The sequence below is a fragment of the Antennarius striatus genome, chromosome 9 (assembly GCF_040054535.1).
Source record: "Antennarius striatus isolate MH-2024 chromosome 9, ASM4005453v1, whole genome shotgun sequence".
NCBI lineage: Eukaryota > Metazoa > Chordata > Actinopteri > Lophiiformes > Antennariidae > Antennarius > Antennarius striatus.
In genome coordinates, this window is record NC_090784.1 from 17,186,073 (window position 1) to 17,207,359 (window position 21,287).

The 21,287-nt window shown below is 40.2% G+C and overlaps 3 protein-coding genes across 4 annotated transcripts; 1 reads left to right on the forward strand and 2 right to left on the reverse strand.

Moving 5' to 3' along the window:
• The first annotated feature begins 1,029 nt into the window (after nt 1–1,029).
• vamp1b (vesicle associated membrane protein 1b) lies at nt 1,030–3,952 on the forward strand. Its single transcript, XM_068323139.1, has 6 exons — nt 1,030–1,355; nt 1,575–1,676; nt 2,461–2,593; nt 2,935–3,093; nt 3,493–3,544; nt 3,821–3,952. Coding segments are annotated over exons 2-6 (363 nt in total). The 5' UTR covers nt 1,030–1,355; nt 1,575–1,674; the 3' UTR covers nt 3,838–3,952.
• Nucleotides 3,953–7,155: 3,203 nt separating this feature from the next.
• tapbpl (TAP binding protein like) lies at nt 7,156–10,679 on the reverse strand. 2 transcript variants are annotated; one of them, XM_068323138.1, is made up of 8 exons: nt 10,338–10,679; nt 9,889–10,089; nt 9,535–9,804; nt 9,196–9,396; nt 8,285–8,452; nt 8,097–8,200; nt 7,451–7,676; nt 7,156–7,293 (listed from the first exon to the last, which is right to left on the reverse strand). In XM_068323138.1, the coding sequence occupies exons 1-8, from the start codon at nt 10,387–10,389 to the stop codon at nt 7,226–7,228; spliced, it is 1,290 nt and encodes a 429-aa protein (XP_068179239.1). In that variant the 5' UTR covers nt 10,390–10,679; the 3' UTR covers nt 7,156–7,225. The 2 variants fall into 2 exon arrangements, 1 of the variants encoding a protein (XP_068179239.1); XR_011037029.1 differs by lacking the exon at nt 8,097–8,200.
• A 583-nt stretch (nt 10,680–11,262) lies between these two features.
• Nucleotides 11,263–21,264, reverse strand: c1s.2 (complement component 1, s subcomponent .2). Its single transcript, XM_068323669.1, has 24 exons — nt 21,162–21,264; nt 20,754–20,961; nt 20,487–20,667; nt 19,811–19,936; nt 19,429–19,622; nt 18,283–18,433; nt 18,058–18,173; nt 17,905–17,986; nt 17,677–17,811; nt 17,499–17,573; nt 16,596–17,401; nt 15,507–15,616; nt 15,138–15,345; nt 14,397–14,580; nt 14,172–14,312; nt 13,725–13,930; nt 13,484–13,631; nt 13,277–13,395; nt 13,098–13,176; nt 12,869–13,003; nt 12,497–12,571; nt 12,211–12,416; nt 11,911–12,125; nt 11,263–11,702 (listed from the first exon to the last, which is right to left on the reverse strand). The coding sequence occupies exons 1-24, from the start codon at nt 21,173–21,175 to the stop codon at nt 11,336–11,338; spliced, it is 4,281 nt and encodes a 1,426-aa protein (XP_068179770.1). The 5' UTR covers nt 21,176–21,264; the 3' UTR covers nt 11,263–11,335.
• Between the last annotated feature and the right edge of the window lie 23 nt (nt 21,265–21,287).

Below are 21,287 nucleotides of genomic sequence, written 5' to 3' on the forward strand. Positions count from 1 at the left end.
GGAGGGGCAGTTCTTACAGTTTAGTTTTAGTTTATTTATTGTTGAACCGATGAGTAAATATTTTTAATTTATATTTTTTTGTGTTGCGTGTTTTTAAGGGATTCTGTGTTGCTTGACTTTAACTTTTGGGAAATACTGATCATTTCCAATAAAAGGATGAACAAGTCAATCAAATAATAATTATTACAATAATGAGAATTAATGGTTGGGGACCGCTGATCTAGGGGTAACGTGTAGTGATGTCGGTCGCGAAAGTAACGGCTCTGAGAGAAGAGTAAATATTTTTAATTAATATTATGTTGTGTTGCGTGTTTTTAAGGGATTGTGTGTTGCTTGACTTTAACTATGTATGTTTGTAAATCTAATTATGAGATCAGTGCCTCACCAGTCATGAACCTCACCGCACGTCACTGCCGTCTCTTAACTGATGATTCAGTTAATCCCATAGATTAATAGATTAATGGATTAATCCCATTGACATACATTAATCCCATAGACCTTTGAAGAGACCAGCGAAGTTCATTCTCACGATATTCACACCCCTGATGTCTTGGATATTGTCATGTCTTCTCCCAGATTGTGGCCACAAATAGAGACTGCTTTATAGTGAAAACAAGATATATTTTACATTTTAATACCTCACATTAAAATTCAAGAATCAAACACAGAACTTAATGTATTTTGTCTGTACACGTTTGGCCTTATGGTCTCTTATATTTTATATCCATGAAAAGTAAATGTTATTATTTGGCATTTTTCCCATTGACTTTTTACCTATTTTAATAACTCTATTATAACTATCTGAAACAATTACAAAGCTCAGAATTAAAAACAGGGCAGCAGGAGGAGCAGATAAATGGGAGAATCCCAGGCCGGGAAGGAAACAGTCGAGTCAACACTCCCCTGTACCGCAGTGTCGTCCCAGCCAGCACCGAGAGCTGCAGTACTGCAAAGTGTGAACGGGTGGGGAGAGAGAGAGAGAGGAGGGGAGGGGGTACCGCACTGTCGTTACGAGTCCAAGTGGAGAAAGCAGGAGCAGAGACGCATTATTGCAGCATCCTGTGTCGGTGCACTTAAAAGCGAAATTACCTCCAAAAGACGCACACAGAACAGGCGACAGATTTTGCGTGATCGACAGCTGGGTTTTCACGACTGGACTGGACTTTTTGCCCCCCTCCCTTCATTTTGAAGATGCACGCAAATCCTAGGAGCATTTAGAAGAAGCGAAGCAACCAGCCAATCACGTGTCCGCATTGAGGAGCTGTTCTTGGAGGACTCGCATCACTTGGAGCAGCTGGAAGCAGCCCTGCGAGTAACCATACCTGGATTTGACTTGAATGGATTACAAATAAGAAGTACGTCTATACCTCGTCCAGGCATCCGGTGAAATGTCACCATTTAACGTCTGACTGTATTGCGGTACTTTGTTGACGAGTTGCGGTATAAATGCACCGCTAGAGGATCGGCTCCACTGCGCCAAGAGCCTCCACCTCTGTTCACACTTGGCGCGTCACTTTTCTAATTGGGAATAAGAAGAAATGATCATTTACCCCATTTTCCTATCTCTTTCCTAGGTTTTTTTTGTACTTCGGACTCCCCCCTCCTGCCTCGCTGCCCGTCGCCCTCCCCCTCCCCAACGCAACCCGTGAGTCAATTCAAACAGCTGCATAGAAGATGTGAGTATTAATGCGGTTTTTCTGATGTGCTCTTTACACTTCAACAAAATTAAAAATATCTCTCAGTTATATCCGGATAACTAGACATCCCAGTCGGATAAATTCCACTCATATTTATTGTAAATTAATTGATTTCTTTCAGTTTGATGGATTTTGCTGACGCAAGTAAAAAATTCTATCACAGCATCAGTAAATTATGCAGGGTCTGACTGCTGCCACTCCATAGCGTAGGGTGGTTGTGAGCTTTTTAGCTACTGTTACATCACGGCAAAATGATTTATGACTTCATGAGGTCGTGAAATTATCTGTCCTGCTGCAGTGACTGTGATTTATTCTGTTTCTTGGGCTGAGGAGGCACTTTGCTCTGTTGGAATTCTTTACCATTGCCTCTGGCTTTGACTGGAATAACCCTTTCCCCTTCCGTTATGATTATCTTTTTTACAACAAAATCTCCTGCTTCTATTATTGTCAGGCTATTCTTGGATGGAGGTGTCCAGCTTTACATCTGTGGCCTATATTTTCTGTCTTCTCTCCGCTTGTTTGTGATCCAACCCTCATTGTTCACTCAGTAGACATTTTCTACTCTTCCTTTCTCCCCTCATTCATTCATCTCTCTTCAACTTCATGCTTCCCTGAATAACATGCAGTTATTTTCTACAGCACATTCCTCATCTAAACTTCTCCTGACTCTGAGATTTTTATTAGTGAAGCGCAGAATATATATTGTATACCATAATCCTTCACTTTGACCTCAATTACTTAAACTCCTACTCGTGCTTGTCAGGTCTGCCCCAGATGCTGCCCCAGCTGGAGCCCCTGGTGCTCCAGGCGCTCCTGGTGCAGATGGAGCCCCCGCTGGGCCGCCCAATACCACCAGCAATCGTAGGCTACAGCAGACACAGGCCCAAGTGGAGGAGGTGAGCTGGACCTGGAGGCCAGAGGAGTATGATGTTCCAGAAAGCATCTGGGGAACATTTCTATTTATCATGAATTATCTTGTGTTTCTTGAAAGGCATTGTGGTTATACTTAAGCAGAGACCAGTATGTAAAATGCTCTACTGTTGCTCTTTTGTTCTCTGGAAAGGTTTTGTCTTACGAACATGCTCTGCTGCTTTACATAACTCATGAATGATTTGTAATTTCAAGAAAGAAAAACCCTTTTCTCTGTGTTGTTTTTCTTAAGTCATACTTAATATCCTTTATGTTTCTCCTCCGTACAAATGCCAAATGCTGTCTCATTCCCACTCGGGTTGGCTAGGTGGTGGATATCATGCGGGTAAATGTGGACAAGGTTTTGGAAAGGGACCAGAAGCTTTCAGAGCTGGATGACAGAGCGGACGCTCTCCAAGCTGGAGCCTCCCAGTTTGAAAGCTGTGCAGCCAAGCTAAAGAACAAGTACTGGTGGAAGAACTGCAAGGTGAGCACATCGGTCTGGGCCCATTAGACACATTAGCAACTGAAAGAAATTCACTATATGGTCTAAGCCCATTAATGTGGAGCCGTAGCTACATGGCGTTTAAATATGAATCAGCTGTTTGTTTTCCAAGCGTCAAACAACTGTTCATGCTGAGATGTGAACACATTGTTCTGTGGATGCCATCTTTGATCCGATGGGATTCCCAAAGCAAGATCTGCTGCAGAAGACAGCAGATGCTTTGGGAATACAAGGTCTGCTATTGTTTTCACAACAGACACAGAAATACTTGAGTCTCGTTAAATGTCATTCAGATGAGTTCTTTTTTTTTTTTACCTTTCAAAGGTATTCAAAGTGTGTTTTTTATTTAATCAATTTCTAATGTATTATTTTAACCCTCAGATGATGATCATGATGGGCATCATTGGAGTCATTGTGGTTGGGATAATATTCTGTGAGTAGAATCTTGCTTCGTAGTAGACATAGGTTTAATCATGAATGATCTTGAAATGGGGAAAATAATCCTAAAGGTAGTTTGTTCATGTAGGTCTGTCTGTAATACTGGTGGATTAGTGCTGTTCTTTTGTGTTGATGTGTTGTTTTGCTTACAACAAAAAACAAACATGTAGACACTAGATATCTCTCTTAAACAGTTTGCTCTTCGTTAGATTGATGTACTGCCACATCCATTAGACTAATGATGTCCTCTGCCTCTCCTCTGAATTCACAGTGTACTTCTTCTACTGAGCTCATCCCATCAGTACAGATGGAAATGGACTTGAGAATGATATGAGAGGGAAGAGAAGAAAAAAAAAACCCGGTTCCCCCTTTGACCTGTTGTTTCCTTCTTCTCTTCACACAGTCTTCTATCGATCCATCTTGCACTAATACATGACAGTATTGTTCCTCGACATCACGGATCTCTTTCCCTCCATTCTTGTTGCTTTCCTTCAAGGTTTTTCCATCACTCTCTCCTGCCTATGCACCTTTTGTACAGTATTATTGAAGGACGCAGTGGGCAGAGTGAAAGACGAAGAAAGAAAAGGAGGGAGGGAGAGGATTCTTGTGACTGAAGGAACGTGTGTGGGGGGGGTAAAAATGTATGGATGGTGAATGTATGCAGAGGTTATTGAAAGATAGCTTGCAGTCCTTTCTACCCAATATGCCAAGTTTGCCCTGTAATCTTTTTTTTGAAGTCCTACATTTGTAAATTGATATGACATGCCCAACTAAAACACTCCTCCTACCCCAGTGGTAAATACTATTTCTGCTTATAAACCCAAGGCCATGTTAGATTAAGCGTATGAACACTTCTGTTGCTTGAGAGTGTCTATTTGTAATCCAAACCTTAGAAGCGAAAAGATTATTTTTCCAATATGTTTAGCTGCAAGACTTTCATTATTTTTACAGTTTCGCTGTGTTTATGACACAAGAGAAATAACTGCATGAAGAAAAGGATTGTGTGACAGTATAAGGAAAGGAAGAAATAACAGGTAGCAGGAGTTTTGCAGCATTTCTTTCATGTTTTAATATAACAAATATAATTCTGAATTAATAAGCAGTAACTGATAAAATACTTGTATGATTACGATCTGATGGTTCTTGGCACTGCAATGCACTGAAAGAAATACAGACAAGCAGTCATGAACAGACAATCTATTGTACACATGAGGTGACTGCTCTGACCCAGAGGAACATCTCTTAACACAGCCATAGACAGTCCAATGTGTAGCGTCAAATTTTGAACGGGTACAAATGCCAACCTGCTTAGGGAGTTGTTTTTAAGTTGATTGATTTTTCAACTGCAGGAAAATGGAGCAAAGACATGTAGAACTTTCTATCGTGTACCCCTCCACCCAACCAACATACACACACACATCGAAACAAACTCACCCGCAGCGTGGCAACAGCCAAAATGAGGACTTTGTTTCTAACTTGCATGGCCAACAGTGTTTAAAACTTTTGCTTGTTTGCGTGACTTGTGTGTGTGCCATTTCTAAATCCGACTGCCGATTTTACATTGTTTTGTTAGGTTTAAAAATCCTTCGTCAAATGTTTTGATCTGATAGCTGTTGCTTATGCAATGATTGCTTTTAAGATAAAAAAAATGATTGAAACATCAACTGCTACTATAGTAAACTGTTAAAAACACATAGTATTATATGCATAGAACAAGAAGTCTGCACAGTGTCAGATTATCCCCCTGAATATGTCTTTATGAATTCTTTGAGCATTTGTGGGGGGGTTTGTTGGTTATAAAAGAAAAGCTAAATTTTCTTTTCTTTAGACCGATTTTGATTTGATAGAATTACAAAAATGTGAACGTTATGTGCAAAATACATTTATGCATAATTGTAGTATTTAGCCATGATTACCTTGTAATACTGTAAAACAGTTTTATTGGGTAATTACCATGTAAAATATGAAAATATGTTTTGTGATTTCCAACATTAAAATGCAGTAAGAGATGAAACTGGGTTTGCAAAATCAAATGCATGCTTATCACTTTTGCTGATGCCAATAAATAAACGATCAACAGAAGTGACTGCTGACATGTAGTATGTTCTTTTTGCATACTGAATTTCATTTTAACAAATGTTTTTCTGCAATTTGGTCCACTCCAAGTGACGCCAGCTTTCATTTAGCTATACACCAACTATGTCAGGTCCACTGAAGTTTCGCTTAGTGATTCATGATGAAATTAAAGAAATATACTGTTAGTAATTTTAAGTACCCTGAACATGTTGCTGGTCCACAAGATATTAAATCATGATGAAAGTTATAAAACTCATGCACAAAAGCAAGCAGAAGCAACACATAAAATACGTTATTCTTCAAAACAACAGATTGGAACAGTAAATACACTTTAGTAATAACATTTCTCTTGTCTGCAACTCTCCAACGAATGGTTTCAGCTTGACATTTTTGGAATATTCCAAAACCTTTAGCCCTCGTCTTGAAGCTAACAGAAAAGTCTGAATGCACGGCAAAGGCTTGTTATGACTTTAATTTTTTTTAAACACCCGGAATAAGTAAATAATTATTTTCACAATTCACATCAACAGAACAAATTCAGAAACAGAAATATTAAAAAGTAGAAAATTTAACAAGTCATGGATAACTGTAACACAGTTTTATTCTGCATATTAATCTAAGAAGTCCTCAGCTGCCCGCCTAAATTCGAGGACATCGTCAAAATTTCTGTCTGTTAAAAGACAATTTTTCCTCACCACAGATATCTACAACAATGCTAGACAATGTTGCACTGAGTACAGTAAAGTGCAGTTACTGTAATATTTTCATAAGTCTTACCCATCTTCTTTGCACGTGTTTTTAAGTCCTAACAACAATTTTACCATAATTTAGACAATTTAACAACTTGCACTAATATTTTTAAGTCAAACAAGTAAAGGACAATCTGACCAGCAAACTGTTGAGTCCAGCTGCCTTGAATTTAAGATCATAGACTGTATTACTCCCACTTTCGTAAATTCCGATGTTTCCCAGGTCTCCCTGGTGCAGGATTATGTCAGAAGGAGTTACTGGATGATCGACGAATCCAGATCAAGCCAACTTCCTCTTTTGTTCCTTCACCTGTTATATTTCATGTAAGGCTGCAGAAAATATTTATACATAACACTTAAATACACCCCATCACACGCATACGCACACACACATACACACACATAGACTCCAAACTTTCTGCTCAGATTAAATGTCTTACAGAAACAGACCCAAAAAAACCCAATAAAACTTTTTCATTCATTCATTGTCATGTACCACCGCTGTATCCGCCGTAGCGGGTCACGGGGAGCTGGAGCCTATCCCAGCTGGCATAGGGCGTGAGGCGGGGGACACTCCGGGCATGACTGCCAGTGCAACGCAGGGAGAAAGACATACAAACATGCACACACACCCAATAAAACTTAACCTTCAAAATTTAAATAGAGCAGTTTTTTTCCCCTCAAAGTTATATTTTTCAATTGAATAGAAAGCAAGATGACTTACAGCAATAAGATTGTCTAGTAAATCAGTAGTACATACACATCACAAATAACAAAATGAAGTTCTCCTGAATTTGAAAATAATTCAAACTTGTAGTTTTGACTCTAGGTGAGGTGAATTTCCTTCTAATTTATCTCATGACCTGCATAAAGAAAAGTGTAGTGATGATGAGGAAACCCAGAACCCACCAATAGGAATCTGTTAAGTGAAAGACAAAGAGAAGAATTAAATTATAAAGCACAGGATGATTTAAGTGTACAAAACAAGATACAGTACAACGGTTTCTGTTTAACACACAAATTTTAGATAGTTGTTAGCAGCAGACATCAGAGTGGTAGACAAACATTTCAAGTACCTGGCTGACGACATTCTACCACCAGACTGACAGACAGAGTAATATGTGGGTCCAAGTGTGTCACCCTGCAGATGATTTTAGTTCCAGCTGAAACAGTGGAGGGCACAGAGAGGTGAGACGTCAGGGAATAAGTTCCATCGCCGTGCTGTCTGTGGCTGGACAGAGAGCCCTGATCTGGAAACAGCAGAGGCTCTTTGTCTGTTGGAGAGATGAACAACCACTCCATCTGAAATGAAGACAAAAGCAGAGTGTTGTGATTAATTAATCATTCAGTTAGTCAATCAAACAAATATCCTTCACATAATTTAGTGCCATCCAAAGTTGATATTCTATAAATATGAACAGTAAAACTTATGAGACCAATGATTGTATGAAAAATGGGTAAATCCATCAAAACAAAAATGCATGTAAAAAAGCTGATATTGTTCTAGACAATCAAAAAATGAAAAAAAAAACACACAATGTTTTGTTTAAAATAATGTCATATTGACATGACTCTTGTTAGTTGTGAGCCGTAATCAAGCAGGATAATGTTTGTTCCATTTCTATTCTTTCTAATCTAAAAATAAGTCAATTAATATAAACCAACACTGTTAAGTGATAGGGATAAAGGGATAACATATCTGAGAACATGCTGGTAACAGACCTGAACATCCAGTGGATAGTATTTAGTGGAGTGGCAGCTCAGTGTCTGAGAAGACTCTGATTTAAAATACAACTTCTCCTTTGACAGGAAGACATGTGGTGGTTCTGAAACAAACAGCAGCAGAGGAAGAACTGCTGGACATTCTGAAGATTTTTTTTCTGAACTATAAGAAAGGAGCTGCAACTTACGAGTGATGTGGAGCCGAATGGCCTGCTGGCCATGCAAAGGCCCTACAGTGACAGTACAGATGTAGGTCCCTTCATCCACTACTTTCACGTCGCTCAGAGTCACAGAGGCGTCACCGTCCTTAACAACCCGGGTTGCATCCACAGTTGAACCACCCCGCTCTGCATGAACTGAGGACAAATATGAACAAGAAAACAAATTTAAATAAAGATAATCCTATTTGCTTGTTATGGGAATTTACATATTTACATATCACACGATAGAAATTATAAACCTTAAATATCTTGTGGTTTGACAGCAAATTTCATGATGCTAAATAAAGCAGCATTCAAAAGAAAATAAATGTTTTTATTGCCATTAATTTAATGTTTTATCAACTTATGCCATACATGTAGAGTCGGCGGCACGGTGGCGCCTCACAGGAAGAAGGTTCCGTGTTTGATTCCATTCTGTGCAGAGTTTCTATATTCTCCTGTCTGTGTGGATTTGTTCCACGTTTTCCGACTTCTTTCCACCTCCAAAACATACAGATGATGTGAATTGGTCACACCAAATCGTCCTAGGTGGAAGTGTGAATGTGTGTGTTTGTTTGTCTTTCATGTGACCCCGGTGATGAGCTGGGATCTTATCTGGGGTGTAACCCACCTATCAGCCGTAGCCAACTGAGATAGGCTAAAGCAGACTCGTGACCCACAAGGCAGATAAGCGGTTGTAGATGAGACAAATGCGAAATGGATGGATGCAATAGTTTATACTGAGCTATTCCTCCTATATAAAATGACTACTTGGAAGCAGTAATAGAACATCATCAAAAGTCAGAGGGCCACAAATAGTAATCTTCACATGTGAAATCTTCCTGAAGACCCTGGATAAATGTCAAGAGGCCATAGACACTCAATTATAAAGCGCTTACCCACAGAACTGCCATCTGCATCATCCAGCCTTGTCTTCATTTCAAGCACTTTTTCCCCTTTGCCCCTGTGCTGCATTCGCCATTCAATTCCCACCTCCTGAGCTAATGGTATCGCCGGCTGCTTGAAGCGACAGGTGAGGACAACTTCACTTCTCAGAGGGGCAGAGACAGACTTTTTGTCAGAAAACACCAAGAATATCACTATGGAACAGACAGGTTTAACAGCAGAAGGAAAAAAAAACAGACTGATGTTAAAGAATAACTCACAAAACAAGAAGTGGAAGCAATTAACAGCAACAATGAACAAAGATAAAATGGAGATCAAACTCAGCATCTCACCCTCAGTCAGAAGAGTTCCCATTGGGCTGAGAGGCAGACCCAGTTTGTTTTGTATGAGGGCTGACTCATTCTTTTTCATCGTCAAAGTTTCCAGCACAAGTGTGGTGCTGAACTCAACACCTTCCACAGCAAGAGAAACCATGAAATAGGCTGGATCTGAGCTTTCTGAGGATTCATGAGTGAAGAAATGGCTTAATTCACACACAACCTCCTGTTCATTGCAGTCTGCGTGGAGCAACAGGTTCGCATGTGGGATCTGAGGTGATGACACTATCACAGACGGGTGAGAAGAGAAGTTTAACACATTGTTCTTACATCACACCAAATTTTAGTCTCAGAGAGGGTAGGGGGAACCTTTGGCTTCTATGAGGATGGCATCCGGATCAGGTGGTGAAGGTGGGACAAATGGAGTGATAGTTTCCAGTGCTTCCCCAGAACCCACTAAAACATCTTTGAAGATGAGGGTGGCTGGAGTCTTTGAGAGGAGAGCGCTGTGTCCCATTCCACCCACCTCTAACAAGGAGCAGGGAATCACGACATCTGCAAGCCCATTACCTGAGAGAAATGGCATGAATAAAATCTGTACAACACCATTAAGACAGATAGAGATGTATAGTTGATTAATCCCGAGGGAAATTAAAGGTACGCTATTTTCCCACAACACAAAGTAAATGATTATTAAAATTGAAATTAATTCAATATTTCCTACTTAATCACGTGACTTTTTTTTTAATCCCCATGGATCCATTTCCTACTCTGTCGTTCAACAAACACGAAACGAATGCAGACAGTTGAGCTCTTACCGTAAACGAACGCCAAGCAGCACCCGAACCAAACTAGTTCGATCATCATCATGAAGGTTTAGGTGTTCCGAGTTAAAAAAGTTTGACTTTAATGAAGCCAGGGACAGTTAAATAACTACGAGCAAACAAAAACACTTTCACTTTGGATTTCAGCAACACGTCGTGTTTCTACAACCTGAGGAATGTACGCCGTTTCTCTTTAATCTTTTAAGCCAAACAGCGATAAACGGATCTGAGTCGTCAAATCTAGCAGTAAATTAATGAGGTAACAGCAGAGACGTTCCATCGCTGTTTCTTTACGTGAAGAAGCGAAAGTAAAACTAACCAGAATGGCTCGTCCAATGAAACGTCGAGCGTCAAACGTCACCGTGGAAACAAGCCCCGCCCCCTGTCTCACCCAGGAAGAGCTCCTTCTTCAGTTTCACTCAACGAATTTGTCTGATAACAGTGCAAGCTGCAAATTCAAATGTTTAATTTTAAAGGAAATTAGTTAGTTAGTTAGTTAGTTAATTAGTTAGTTAGTTAGTTTGTTAGTTAGTAGCTTCAATATACAATAATATATTTTAAATGATTGGTTTAATAACTTCACCGCATGCGACTGGATTGTTTACAACTGAATGAAACATTCGTGATATAAATGAAACATTAATAACAAAACTAATCATTCCTAATTTCAAATTAAAGGAATGAACTTTTTTCTGGCATAATTATAGGTTTGGGTAACAATGGTAAAAAACAAAACAAAAAAACAATACAGTACTGTGTGGGCGTTCTGGTCTACTTTGGTATTTTAGCGATTAGATTAAGGTTTTAATTAGGGTTGGGAGTCTGCACAAATAATTAGATGTTTTTTTCTTTGGTCATGTTATAAATTCAGTTGTTTTCTTTTGTCATTATTTCACAATAAAAAAACGTACTTTGTGAATCATTTGCACTCTGTCTTTCTTTTATGCACACATTTTTTAAACAATTTTTCTAATTAATGAATTACAGTAAATTCAGTTTTCCTTCATTGTCCTGTTGATCCAGTCGAGATAGTTTAAGACTCTGGTATATACTCCATATGTTCCCTGTTGTCCACAGTTAACCCCCCAGCTGACAATCCCAGCAGCCCAAAAGACTCCACCATCACTTATGACGAAGGGACCTCCGCTGTCACCTTGACAGGAATCCTTCCCTCCTTCAGGGACTCCAGCACAAAACATGTTATTTGTCAGACTTGGTACTCTGTCCTTTGTGCTCTTTGCAAAAGTGATTGAAGAGTTGCATATCTCCTGCTCCACTACAGGCAGCTGCACATACTTCAGTTTATTTGTTAAAATCTGTCGTTTTCCAACATCTGAGATGCCGAAACCCGACACCAGCCTAAAAATAAATGTAGAAGAGGCATTTATTGTGAAGTCAACTGAAAATACATAAAAAATTTAAGCCTCCTGGCAAGAATTATTCAGTGCCGGAAAAATGCAAATAAAAATAACTGTGTTCACTGACATAAAAGCAGAGAAACTTACTGCAACAATATGTAAGGATGTACAGTATAACATTAAATAGAACTTAACACTCATAGCTTTACCCTATTGCTCCGTTGTCATATGTGGCGTCCTCTGCTGGTAGACAGACAGGCATAATGGATGCGTTGAATGTAATTGTGTCTTGCAGTTTTATCAAGGCTATGTCGTTGCTGAAGTCTAGGAGGTTGGGGTTGTTGTAATCAGGGTGAATATGGATTGAAGTAGCAAAAACAGGAGCGCTCATCAAGGTTTTAACATTAGTGAGTCCCATGAAAGTCTGTAAAATAATACCACAGGTGAAAAATCAAACATATGATGGTAATGGCATTGCCGGGATCTGTTTTGTTAGCATGCTTACATACCCTCACAACCTCATTTGATGCTGGATTTCCATTTTGTATTAGAACATGAGCTGCAGTCATAATCCAGCGGTCTGCAATCACCATCCCTCCTGCTCTTTTTCCATCTACACTCAATAACACCTGCCAAGGGATGGTGTTTTTTGGAGCTTCACTTCCTCCAATGATCCTCTGATAGAGTGAGATGTGTTTTGTGGGCTGACCACAGACTGAATGGGATACAAATATATGTTAAAAGTTTCAAAATGTTTCCTGTTTAATAGAACATTCTAGACTTGGTTAACAATACCTGGTATGCATGTTGGGCTGATAATAATGTTGATGTTAGATCTCCACTTTCTGTCTGCTTCACAGGTGTAGATTGCTGAAGAGCAGAGATACCACAGAATAAAAATATAGATCGATGCGTGTCTGTACAAATACATGCATGCAATATTATTGGATGCAGTTACTGAAGCAACATTTTTCTCTTTAATCAACTGTATCATTATTGTTAAAATAATGATCGTATGACAGTGTTGTTAATAAACTACAATTTGCCCACACTCAAACAAATTCAACTCTAATGAGTTTCAATCTGCTAATGAGACCTGTTTATTTTAGGAATAGTAGGAAACATCTAAACCAGTAGAACTTGGAACACAGTATGCAAAATTCTCACCATTTATGTCACCAAGGAGGGAGTAAAAGGGTTCATTGCAGTGATATTGAACAACAGAAAGGTACTGATTCTGACTGCCGGACAGAAAGGTCAACCCTCCATTGAGCAAAGGTTTGGGTTCTCCACAATCAATAACTGCAGATGATCAAAGCACAGGCATATTAAAATTTGTAGGTGAAGTAAAATGAAGAAAAGCATTCATTTATTTCCAAACTTGAAGGTAACATACTGTGACACTCTGGCAGAGGAAGGTGCCACTCTCCATGGCTCTGGCACATAGCAGAGAAGCTCTTCAACTCCTGCCCATCCTGACAAAGAAAATAACTTATATAATACCAGCTTATAATTAGTTTTTTCATACCTCATAATAAACAATGGATGATGTTAAACATCAGACATAAATCTAACCTTCATCAGCTTGTAGCCTGGATCACAGCGCACAAAGATGTAGTCTCTGTAGAGATACTCCGACAGAGTAGGAGTGACCCTGCCGTCAGCTACTTTGCCAGGAAATGGACACTGAACTCCTGGAAATGACATAAACAACAAAACATGCAACAACTCCATATTTATACTTGTTTAATTTCCAATTATGTTTCTTCCTCTTGATCTCACTGTTTGTGTTGTAGTCCAGACTCCAGCCGCTGCTCAGGCCGTTGTCATCGGTGTGGTAGTCCAACGTGACAATGCTGGAGTTTGTATGTATCAAACCTGGACTCTGTGTACCACACAGCTTTCTGGGCTCCCTGTCTGGGATGGTTACCTTTTCATAGAAGAGTACAAAACTCATTTAACATATAACATGTAGTTGATTAGTTTATTTCTACTTATTCTATATTCAGCTACTGTTCATTACCTTCAACCAGTGATAGAGACAGTTTGGGCCCTGCGGCGTGTCCACGCTATCGATGTTGAAGTTATCAGTGAAGTTTAGAGAGACGGTGAAGCCAGGTTCTACGGAAATGATGTACTGACAGAAAACACCGTGAGGTGGGGCATTCGGGTAACCCGGGCTGAACAGATGTCCCTCTGGCTCATCAAATATACCCCCACTGCAGGACACTGGACAGTCAGTGAAAAATGACATGATTCATGAAGATTCTGTACTCGTCTTCTCAACTCCATGAGCTTCGACATTTGCTCATTGTTCAGTTAAGGAATCAGGACCTTTTTTATGTATTAGTATACCAGAATATTTTGCTCTATATGCAGTATATCCTGGAGCTGCTTGGAAACCAGGCAACAACTAGCACATCATATTCTTTCCCAACAACACATTTTTGCGCATCTCCACAATGCTCACAAACGCAGGTGCTCTGATCTGAGCGAAGCTCGAAGCCAGGGTAACAGGAGCAGAGGTACGAGCCCAGGGTGTTGAGGCAGATCTGAGAGCACAGTGGACCTGAGCCGTCTCCAGGTTCTGGTGCTGAACACTCATCTATGTCTGAAAGTGAGAAAGACATGACATGTATGAGGCTGGCTCAAAAGTAGAAGCCATAGAAATATTGACACGTGATGGAAGAGCTACCGATCGCCTGGTAATGAGCAGAGAATCCCACGTTCTGGTGCTGCTCTGTGTTGTCTTCGTCTGTCTGAAAAATGAGGGTCAGTCTGTTTCCTGGAAATATCAAGGGCTGAGTGCCTGGATGATGTCCATTAGCAGAATTTTCCTGACCACAAAACTTTCCCAGGACCTTATCTTCATGGAGAACCTGAAAAATCATACAAAGGATGAAGTTTTAATCTTGATGAGGTAGATTTGCTAATGTATCTACACTTCCTGACTCAGAGACCAAAGCAAAGCCAAAAGATTTTTGCAATAACATTTATCAAGATTTATACAACTCCAGATGAATGTTTACGCTGATCCATGTCCATAAAAATTGAAAAATTTTGGTAACTTTACAAGATGATTAAAATGTCGAAGTTGTGTTCACAATTTGTTGCACTGCCTCCAAGTGGTTTAATAGAAGAATTTATTCAGACAATCTTTATAGCACCTATATGGCAGATTGTTTGTATTTATATAGATATGTATTAATGTCTTACAATATTGCATTTTCTAAGGAAATAATGTTTTTGTATGCAATGGTTTCTTGTTTGTCTGTTGGAGGGATTGCCAAGAAATTGTAATTAAGAAACAGATCTTGACTAAATTTTTTGAGCGGTAGGGTACGATCCAAAGAAAAATACATTAAACTTGACGATGATCCATATCATCCTTTGAGCTAAACTTCACAATCGCAGTGTGTTAAAAGGTGACTCTGACTGTAAGGGCATCGTAATGGCAGTCAGCTGAAGCTTCAATGTCCAGGTGTGTGAAGGTTAGTCGGATCTGGTAGCCCTCCGGCACACTGAGGTCCCATTGCTTCTGCAGGTTGGGGGGGTAAGGCTGAGGATACCCAGGGGAGTGGACCTCCCCATGCATCAAAGGCTCGGGCAACGGCCCACAATCCCCCACAGACACATACAGAAGCCTGGAAACACATGAACACAGAGTTTAAAGTCTTTATCAGTTTGTGGACATCTGAGCTGCTGGTCCAAAGTTGATGCAAACAGAAACAGAGCAAACATAGTGACACCATCAACACAACACAATAAGAAGTCGTCAAGTACATGTTTTATTGAAATGTCTCACACAGTCACACAATAAACCACCACTGGTTTTACAATAGTAGTTAGAAGAAGCAGTTTAGATGCAGATGGTTTCAGAAGCAGGAGGCGCATCCAGTGAATGTTGGAATAAAGCTTGAAACACACACAAAAGAATAAAGACAATAATGAGTTCATATTTCCATCTAAACTTACCAGATAATACAGGAGATCCAGCGCATCTCTACATTAAATATTAAATACTCCTTCGTGAACTGATCCACTGTTGATGACATGAAACATTAATGCCAGAAAATCTGTTGTTTGCGAAATTTAGTCAGACACCGCGTAAATGCCAGGAAGCTTCTTTGTTTGTTTTGGCAAAATTAGATGAATGTTTGACTTTGAATAGAAGAGAAACGACGTTTACTTCCTCTAAAGCAAGAAAAGTAATAAGTTCCTGCGAGCTACTATGTAGTCACCTCTAGTACAATCCAAAATCTTATTTTCAAATACATTTTAATCTCCTGAGATCACTTCGACTGAACTGTTTCGGTTGTGTTTTTACGCGGCTCATACTCATGTTTCATCCACAAGCCTCATTTCACCACTAGAGGGCGCTTTAAGACCTTTTTCTGCAACCCGGTCGTTAAATTAGCGGCTGATTGGAGCGTTGTGACGTCATTTTGAGTGATGCCAACGCGTCAGTCTCCACTAATAAATCGAAACAATGTCAGTAATAGGTATTGAATTCTTAATTTTTCATGTGTGATCACATGTGTCTGATAAAATTCAATAACAAAGAAGCACCAGAGTAAAAATCATTTCATTACTTTATTTGTGTTTTTTTCCCCCGTCATATCAATTCAGATGCACAGTTTATGAATTGCGGGAAGCGGTTACTCACCAATATTCAGTAATTATGTCATACAATATTTATTTTTGCTTATATGATGCTTTGGAAGTTGATAAATTTGAATTTTGAATTGTAGAATCAAATAAATCTAAAATAAAACAAAATTGACTGTTTTTACATAGATGATTGAAACACATTCTCAGCAGCTGGTTTGATTAGTAGATCTTAGAGACCTCAAGCAATTTACATGAAATATATTGTCCCTCATCATTCCTCTGCTTCTGTTGCCTCTATCGTCTCCTTAATCCAGTCTACATAGTTTGTCACTTTGGTATAATAACCCTTGTATTGCCTTTGCTGACAGGGTGCTCCCCAGGATACAATGCCTGTGAGATAAAAAGGCTCTCTGCCTTCAGCCAACATGGGGGAGACAAATGGACCTCCGCTATCTTGCCCACAGCTGTCCTTTCCCTCTGCTCCAGCACAGAACATGTTGTCAGTGAAAATCATTTGTTTGTTTTTTGATGGGGAAGGTGTGTTTTGGCATTCTGTGAGAGAGTAGACTCCGATATGAGCAAATTTTAAGATAGGAGATATGACAAAAAGAGCTTTCCTCACGTTCGTCAATCCCCAGCCCGACACTGTGCCTTGCTCATTTTCCATCAAGCTCATGTTTGCCTCTGGCAGACAAATGGGAAGAAGGTTTGGGCCTAAATTTACCCTGGAAGTAAACCTGATGAGAGCAATATCATTGTCATGATTGGTACGTTCTCCAATACCCTTGACAAAGTTGGGGTGAAATATGATCCTCTCAGTGTCCAGGACAGCTACATTAGCTTCACTGTTTGTTGTTGTTCTTCCGTCTACCAGTCCACCATACAGCCGTAAAGATGTTTCCTTTATGTTTTCCACAACGTGAGCAGCTGTGACAGCCCATCGGTCATTGATTAGAGATGCTCCTCCTCTTCTCTCTCCCACTTCCTGCCCTTTAATCAAGAGGTGCCAAGGAATTTCTCCCAGGTTTGCAGACTGACCTCCTAAAATCCTGGCAGTACTGACAGGATGTTTATCAGGCTTCCCACAGACTGAAATTCAAAAACAGCCATCAATAGATTCACATGAAAAAGGTCAAAACTGATGGATATCATCACAAAATACAAGTAATTAATTTAAAGGTCATACCTTCAGTGCATTTTGGCATCTCCGTCTTTCCACCATTTGACATCCATTCACCTTCAGCATTGCAAGTGTATGTGTCTGAAAGATGGGACAAACACTTTTAAATCAAAGCAGAGCCCTGGAAAGACTGACTCAAGGGAAGTAAACACAAAATGGATGTGAACATGAGTTCTATAGCTACCATCTCCTTCCAGTTGGTAGTACTTTGAACTGCATCTGAGCTGGATCTGATCTTCATACTGTGTAGACAGACTATCTGAACCCACTATCTGAAGGATGCCATCTTTGGGGATATCAGGAAAACCACAGTCCACCACTAGAAAAAAAAATTCCGTGAAAAGAATGTCAAAAAAAAAAGATTTTGGTTGTTTTTTTTAAGGAAACAGAAATCGGTTACAGCCGGACTCACGTTCACAGACGTAGTTTGGAGTCCATAATCCAGTTCTCTGACATGTGGTCACAAACTGCGATGAAAGGGTACGGGTGCTTTGCTACACAGCAAAAAGAACAGATTCAATATTTCATGCTGATCAATGATATTGATACATCTCTATATACTCACAATATTCATAACATAGCCAGGCTCACAAGAGACTGTCACTGTTTGACCCTGATGATATTCAGGTTGCTGAGGAGTTGCTGTGGAGTGAGCCGTAACGACCGCTGGACACACCTTACCTGCATGCGGTTAAAACGAAAATAACCATTTTGGTTATTTGTGATGAGTTTTCATCAAACTACGTATCATTTTTTTAATGTTATGTCACTGATGATGATGCATCTGTACCTCTGGTTTGGAAATGGAGTGTAAAGCCTTTGTTGCTTCCAAAGCCATCTGAGGTGAAGCGGATGTGGACATGACTGGAGTGGGTGAGGAGGGGAGATGGGGGAGGAGTGTGGCCACAGAATGGACCCAGAACCCCAGAGGGCGTCTCAATCTGTGAACAAAACAATATTTTATTGTAACTAAATATATGTTTTAGTAATAAAAACACTGTAATAACCTCCTGTAATAAAGCACTGGTGTGTGAATGATTGAAGAATTTCATTTGTGCTTGAGAGGGTCTGTTGTCGAGAATCAGAAGTTTGGATGGTTAAAAGGGAGCTCACGCATTCCACCATGTTACAGTATTTATCACCATAAATTTGCCCTCCCCACTATGAAGTTGGGACCAGCAGAACCATGGGGATGTTTTTCTACAGCGGCCTCTGGGGGGCAAAGATTGAGGGTAAAATAAAACTGGTTTGGAAAAGAACAATCTGCACAAAATTTGCAACCCGTTTGATTTGTTTTCCAGCGAGAGAATCAAACAATCTTTTTTTCGTTCATTCATTTTCTCGAACCGCTTCATCTGCTTGCACGGTTTGCAGGGAGCTGGAGCCTATCCCAGCTGTCTTGTGGTGTGAGGCAGGGGGAAACTCCAGGTGCAACGCCAGTGCACCGCGGAGCCACACAGAGACAGACAAACACGCACGCACACGCTCACACTCTACGGACACTTTGAAGCCGGCCAGTTAACCCGAAGCGCATGTTTTTGGAGGTGGGAGGAAGTCAGGGAACCTGGAGAGAACCCATGCAGACACGGGGAGAACATGCACACTCCGCATAGAGCATTTATGTCTGAATTTTGGATTCAAACCCGAAACCGCCTTGCTGTGCGGCAACAGGGCTACACACTGAGCCACCGTGCCGAACCTGTCAAACAATCTATTCTGGACAAATATGCCTTTGCTCAACTGGAGCACCACTATCCAATTACAGTATCATGTGTTTTCAACTCAAAGATCTCTCTGTATTCACATTTGACCTTTGTTTGACTTTTCATATCACCAGATCAAGAACAGTAACTAACATCCTGTAACTGATTGCTTGCTCTATAATAAATTTTATAAACATATTTGACATATTTACATCTTCTGATACATCACCTACCCTCAGTGTGTCTATGCATTGTCCATCAGGGCTTTGCTCTATATCAAAATCTTCAGAGAAGTGCAGCTCCAGCTGCAGGTGGGCCTCCACAGATAAGGTGTGCAGACAGTTGGCATTCTCTGCATACGAAGCCGGCCAGGAGGGACTGGATACGACACCTCTGTTCAGCCCTGACAGATCCTCAGTGCAACTCACTGTATCGAAGAAAACATCATCATAACATAATCTATTATTACCCAATCAGCCTTCTTCTGATCTGATTCCCGTCTTTCCCCTCCTTTTTTGTTTGCCTGCTTCTGCTTCCTCTATTTTCCACATTTTCACTTCATGTTTCAGTGATCGGTCTCATTCTGCACTCTTTCTACAATAATCTCACTCGTACCAGTGCAAGTGTGGTCGTCCGTGTCCAGGTGGTAACCATGGCGACAGGAGCAGTAGTACCCTCCAATGAAGTTGTGACAGAACTGTGTGCATCTGTTTTCAGGGTTGTCCCGACATTCATCAAAGTCTGAGGAGGCAAAGAAACGTAGAGTCACATGATTATTCCATAAATGGCTGCTACAGTTTGTTGTTTGCTGGTTATGGGACTTTGCTACTATCAGGTCATGTGACCTTAATACGAGGTTCTAGTAAAACACCATCTGAAACTGAGCCCAGTGGGCACTGCTGAACCTCATTCTATTCTGTAGGCTTCAGTAGGATTGTGTGTAACCTGCAGCTGTCAGACGGGATTTAGACTTCAGTGGCGGCAGCTCTATCAGCACATCTAAACTGAAACAAAAACTTATAGAAGCACATAATTTTAGTTGTTAACACTAATTATTCTTTAGTTGTGACATTAAAACACATCCAATGTACTCCAAATATGCTTGAGCTTTGTGAACCACAACGAATTGTTGTCCATAAAAACTCCATTCCTAACATTATGATGAGAATATTAGGAACTTTAGTGAAATGCATCTCACTCTTCTGAGGATTGTGTAGTGAAATGAGCATCAATAAGGTCAGCTGGACTCACACGACTCACTATGTCACTTCATTTGTCTTCAATGCCTCACCTTGACTGCTATAAAAGCCTCTGAAGCCAATGTGCCTCTTGATGTTTGAGTAATCAGAGTGGAATGAAAGAGAGAGGCAGCCCCCCGGGGAGGAGAGGAGCATCGGATTTACAGACGACTGAAGCTCCTCAAATTCCATTTTGCCACACAGAACGAATATCAGGTCTCTATTTGAAAATATCTAGAAGAATTATTAAAGTTATTTTGTGGATTATACAATAACAGTGCTGTTGGGTTCTAACATAGAAGCCTTTGAGGTTCACTGACCTTCAAAGCATCATTTTCACATTCTTGGCTGTCTTCGAGGTCCAGGTGGATAAGCCTGATGGAGATGATGTGACCTTTGTCGGCACACCTGCTCCAGTTTAAACTGACATGGGGCGAGTATCCGCTGGGGTATCCAGGAGACTCCACCCATCCCAGCAGCATCAAGGAAGCAGGATGGAATAAGAGAAGGAGGAGACTGACGGAAAGTCTGAAAGTCAAGACATTTCAAGGGCGAAGGTGAGTTATTGTAAAATCCATTGTCCACAGCGTCAGACAAAAGCTGTGATGCAGTCCTGAACATAATTCATAATCTGTTATACAAGTCTTTTGCGAATCTCTGTCAAAACATAGTAATGTAGAGCAATAATTTATCTTTTATTGGACTAAAGTCTGAAAATCCAAACCCACCTTGATCGCTGCATTGTGATCTGATCAAATCTCCTCTCAAATAACTTATTTCAACATGTCCTTCCCTTTTTTTTAGAGTTTACTTTCTATCTCTCACTCTTCCTCGCTGACCCCCTTTCTCTCTCA

Excerpts from the sequence above, each read along its gene's own strand:
- vamp1b (XM_068323139.1), top strand. Across the intron at positions 2,594-2,934 it reads CACAGGCCCAAGTGGAGGAG|GTGGTGGATATCATGCGGGT; the intron begins GTGAGCTGGACC and ends CGGGTTGGCTAG. Across the intron at positions 3,094-3,492 it reads ACTGGTGGAAGAACTGCAAG|ATGATGATCATGATGGGCAT; the intron begins GTGAGCACATCG and ends TTTAACCCTCAG.
- tapbpl (XM_068323138.1), bottom strand. The coding sequence starts at position 10,389 with ATGATGATGATCGAACTAGTTTGGTTCGGGTGCTGCTTGGCGTTCGTT. Across the intron at positions 9,805-9,888 it reads CATCCTCATAGAAGCCAAAG|TGTCATCACCTCAGATCCCA; the intron begins GTTCCCCCTACC and ends CGTCTGTGATAG. Across the intron at positions 7,294-7,450 it reads GGTAGAATGTCGTCAGCCAG|ATTCCTATTGGTGGGTTCTG; the intron begins GTACTTGAAATG and ends TTCACTTAACAG.
- c1s.2 (XM_068323669.1), bottom strand. Across the intron at positions 14,581-15,137 it reads GCCATTACGATGCCCTTACA|GTTCTCCATGAAGATAAGGT; the intron begins GTCAGAGTCACC and ends ATGATTTTTCAG. Across the intron at positions 13,396-13,483 it reads TCTGGACTACAACACAAACA|GAGTTCAGTGTCCATTTCCT; the intron begins GTGAGATCAAGA and ends TGTCATTTCCAG.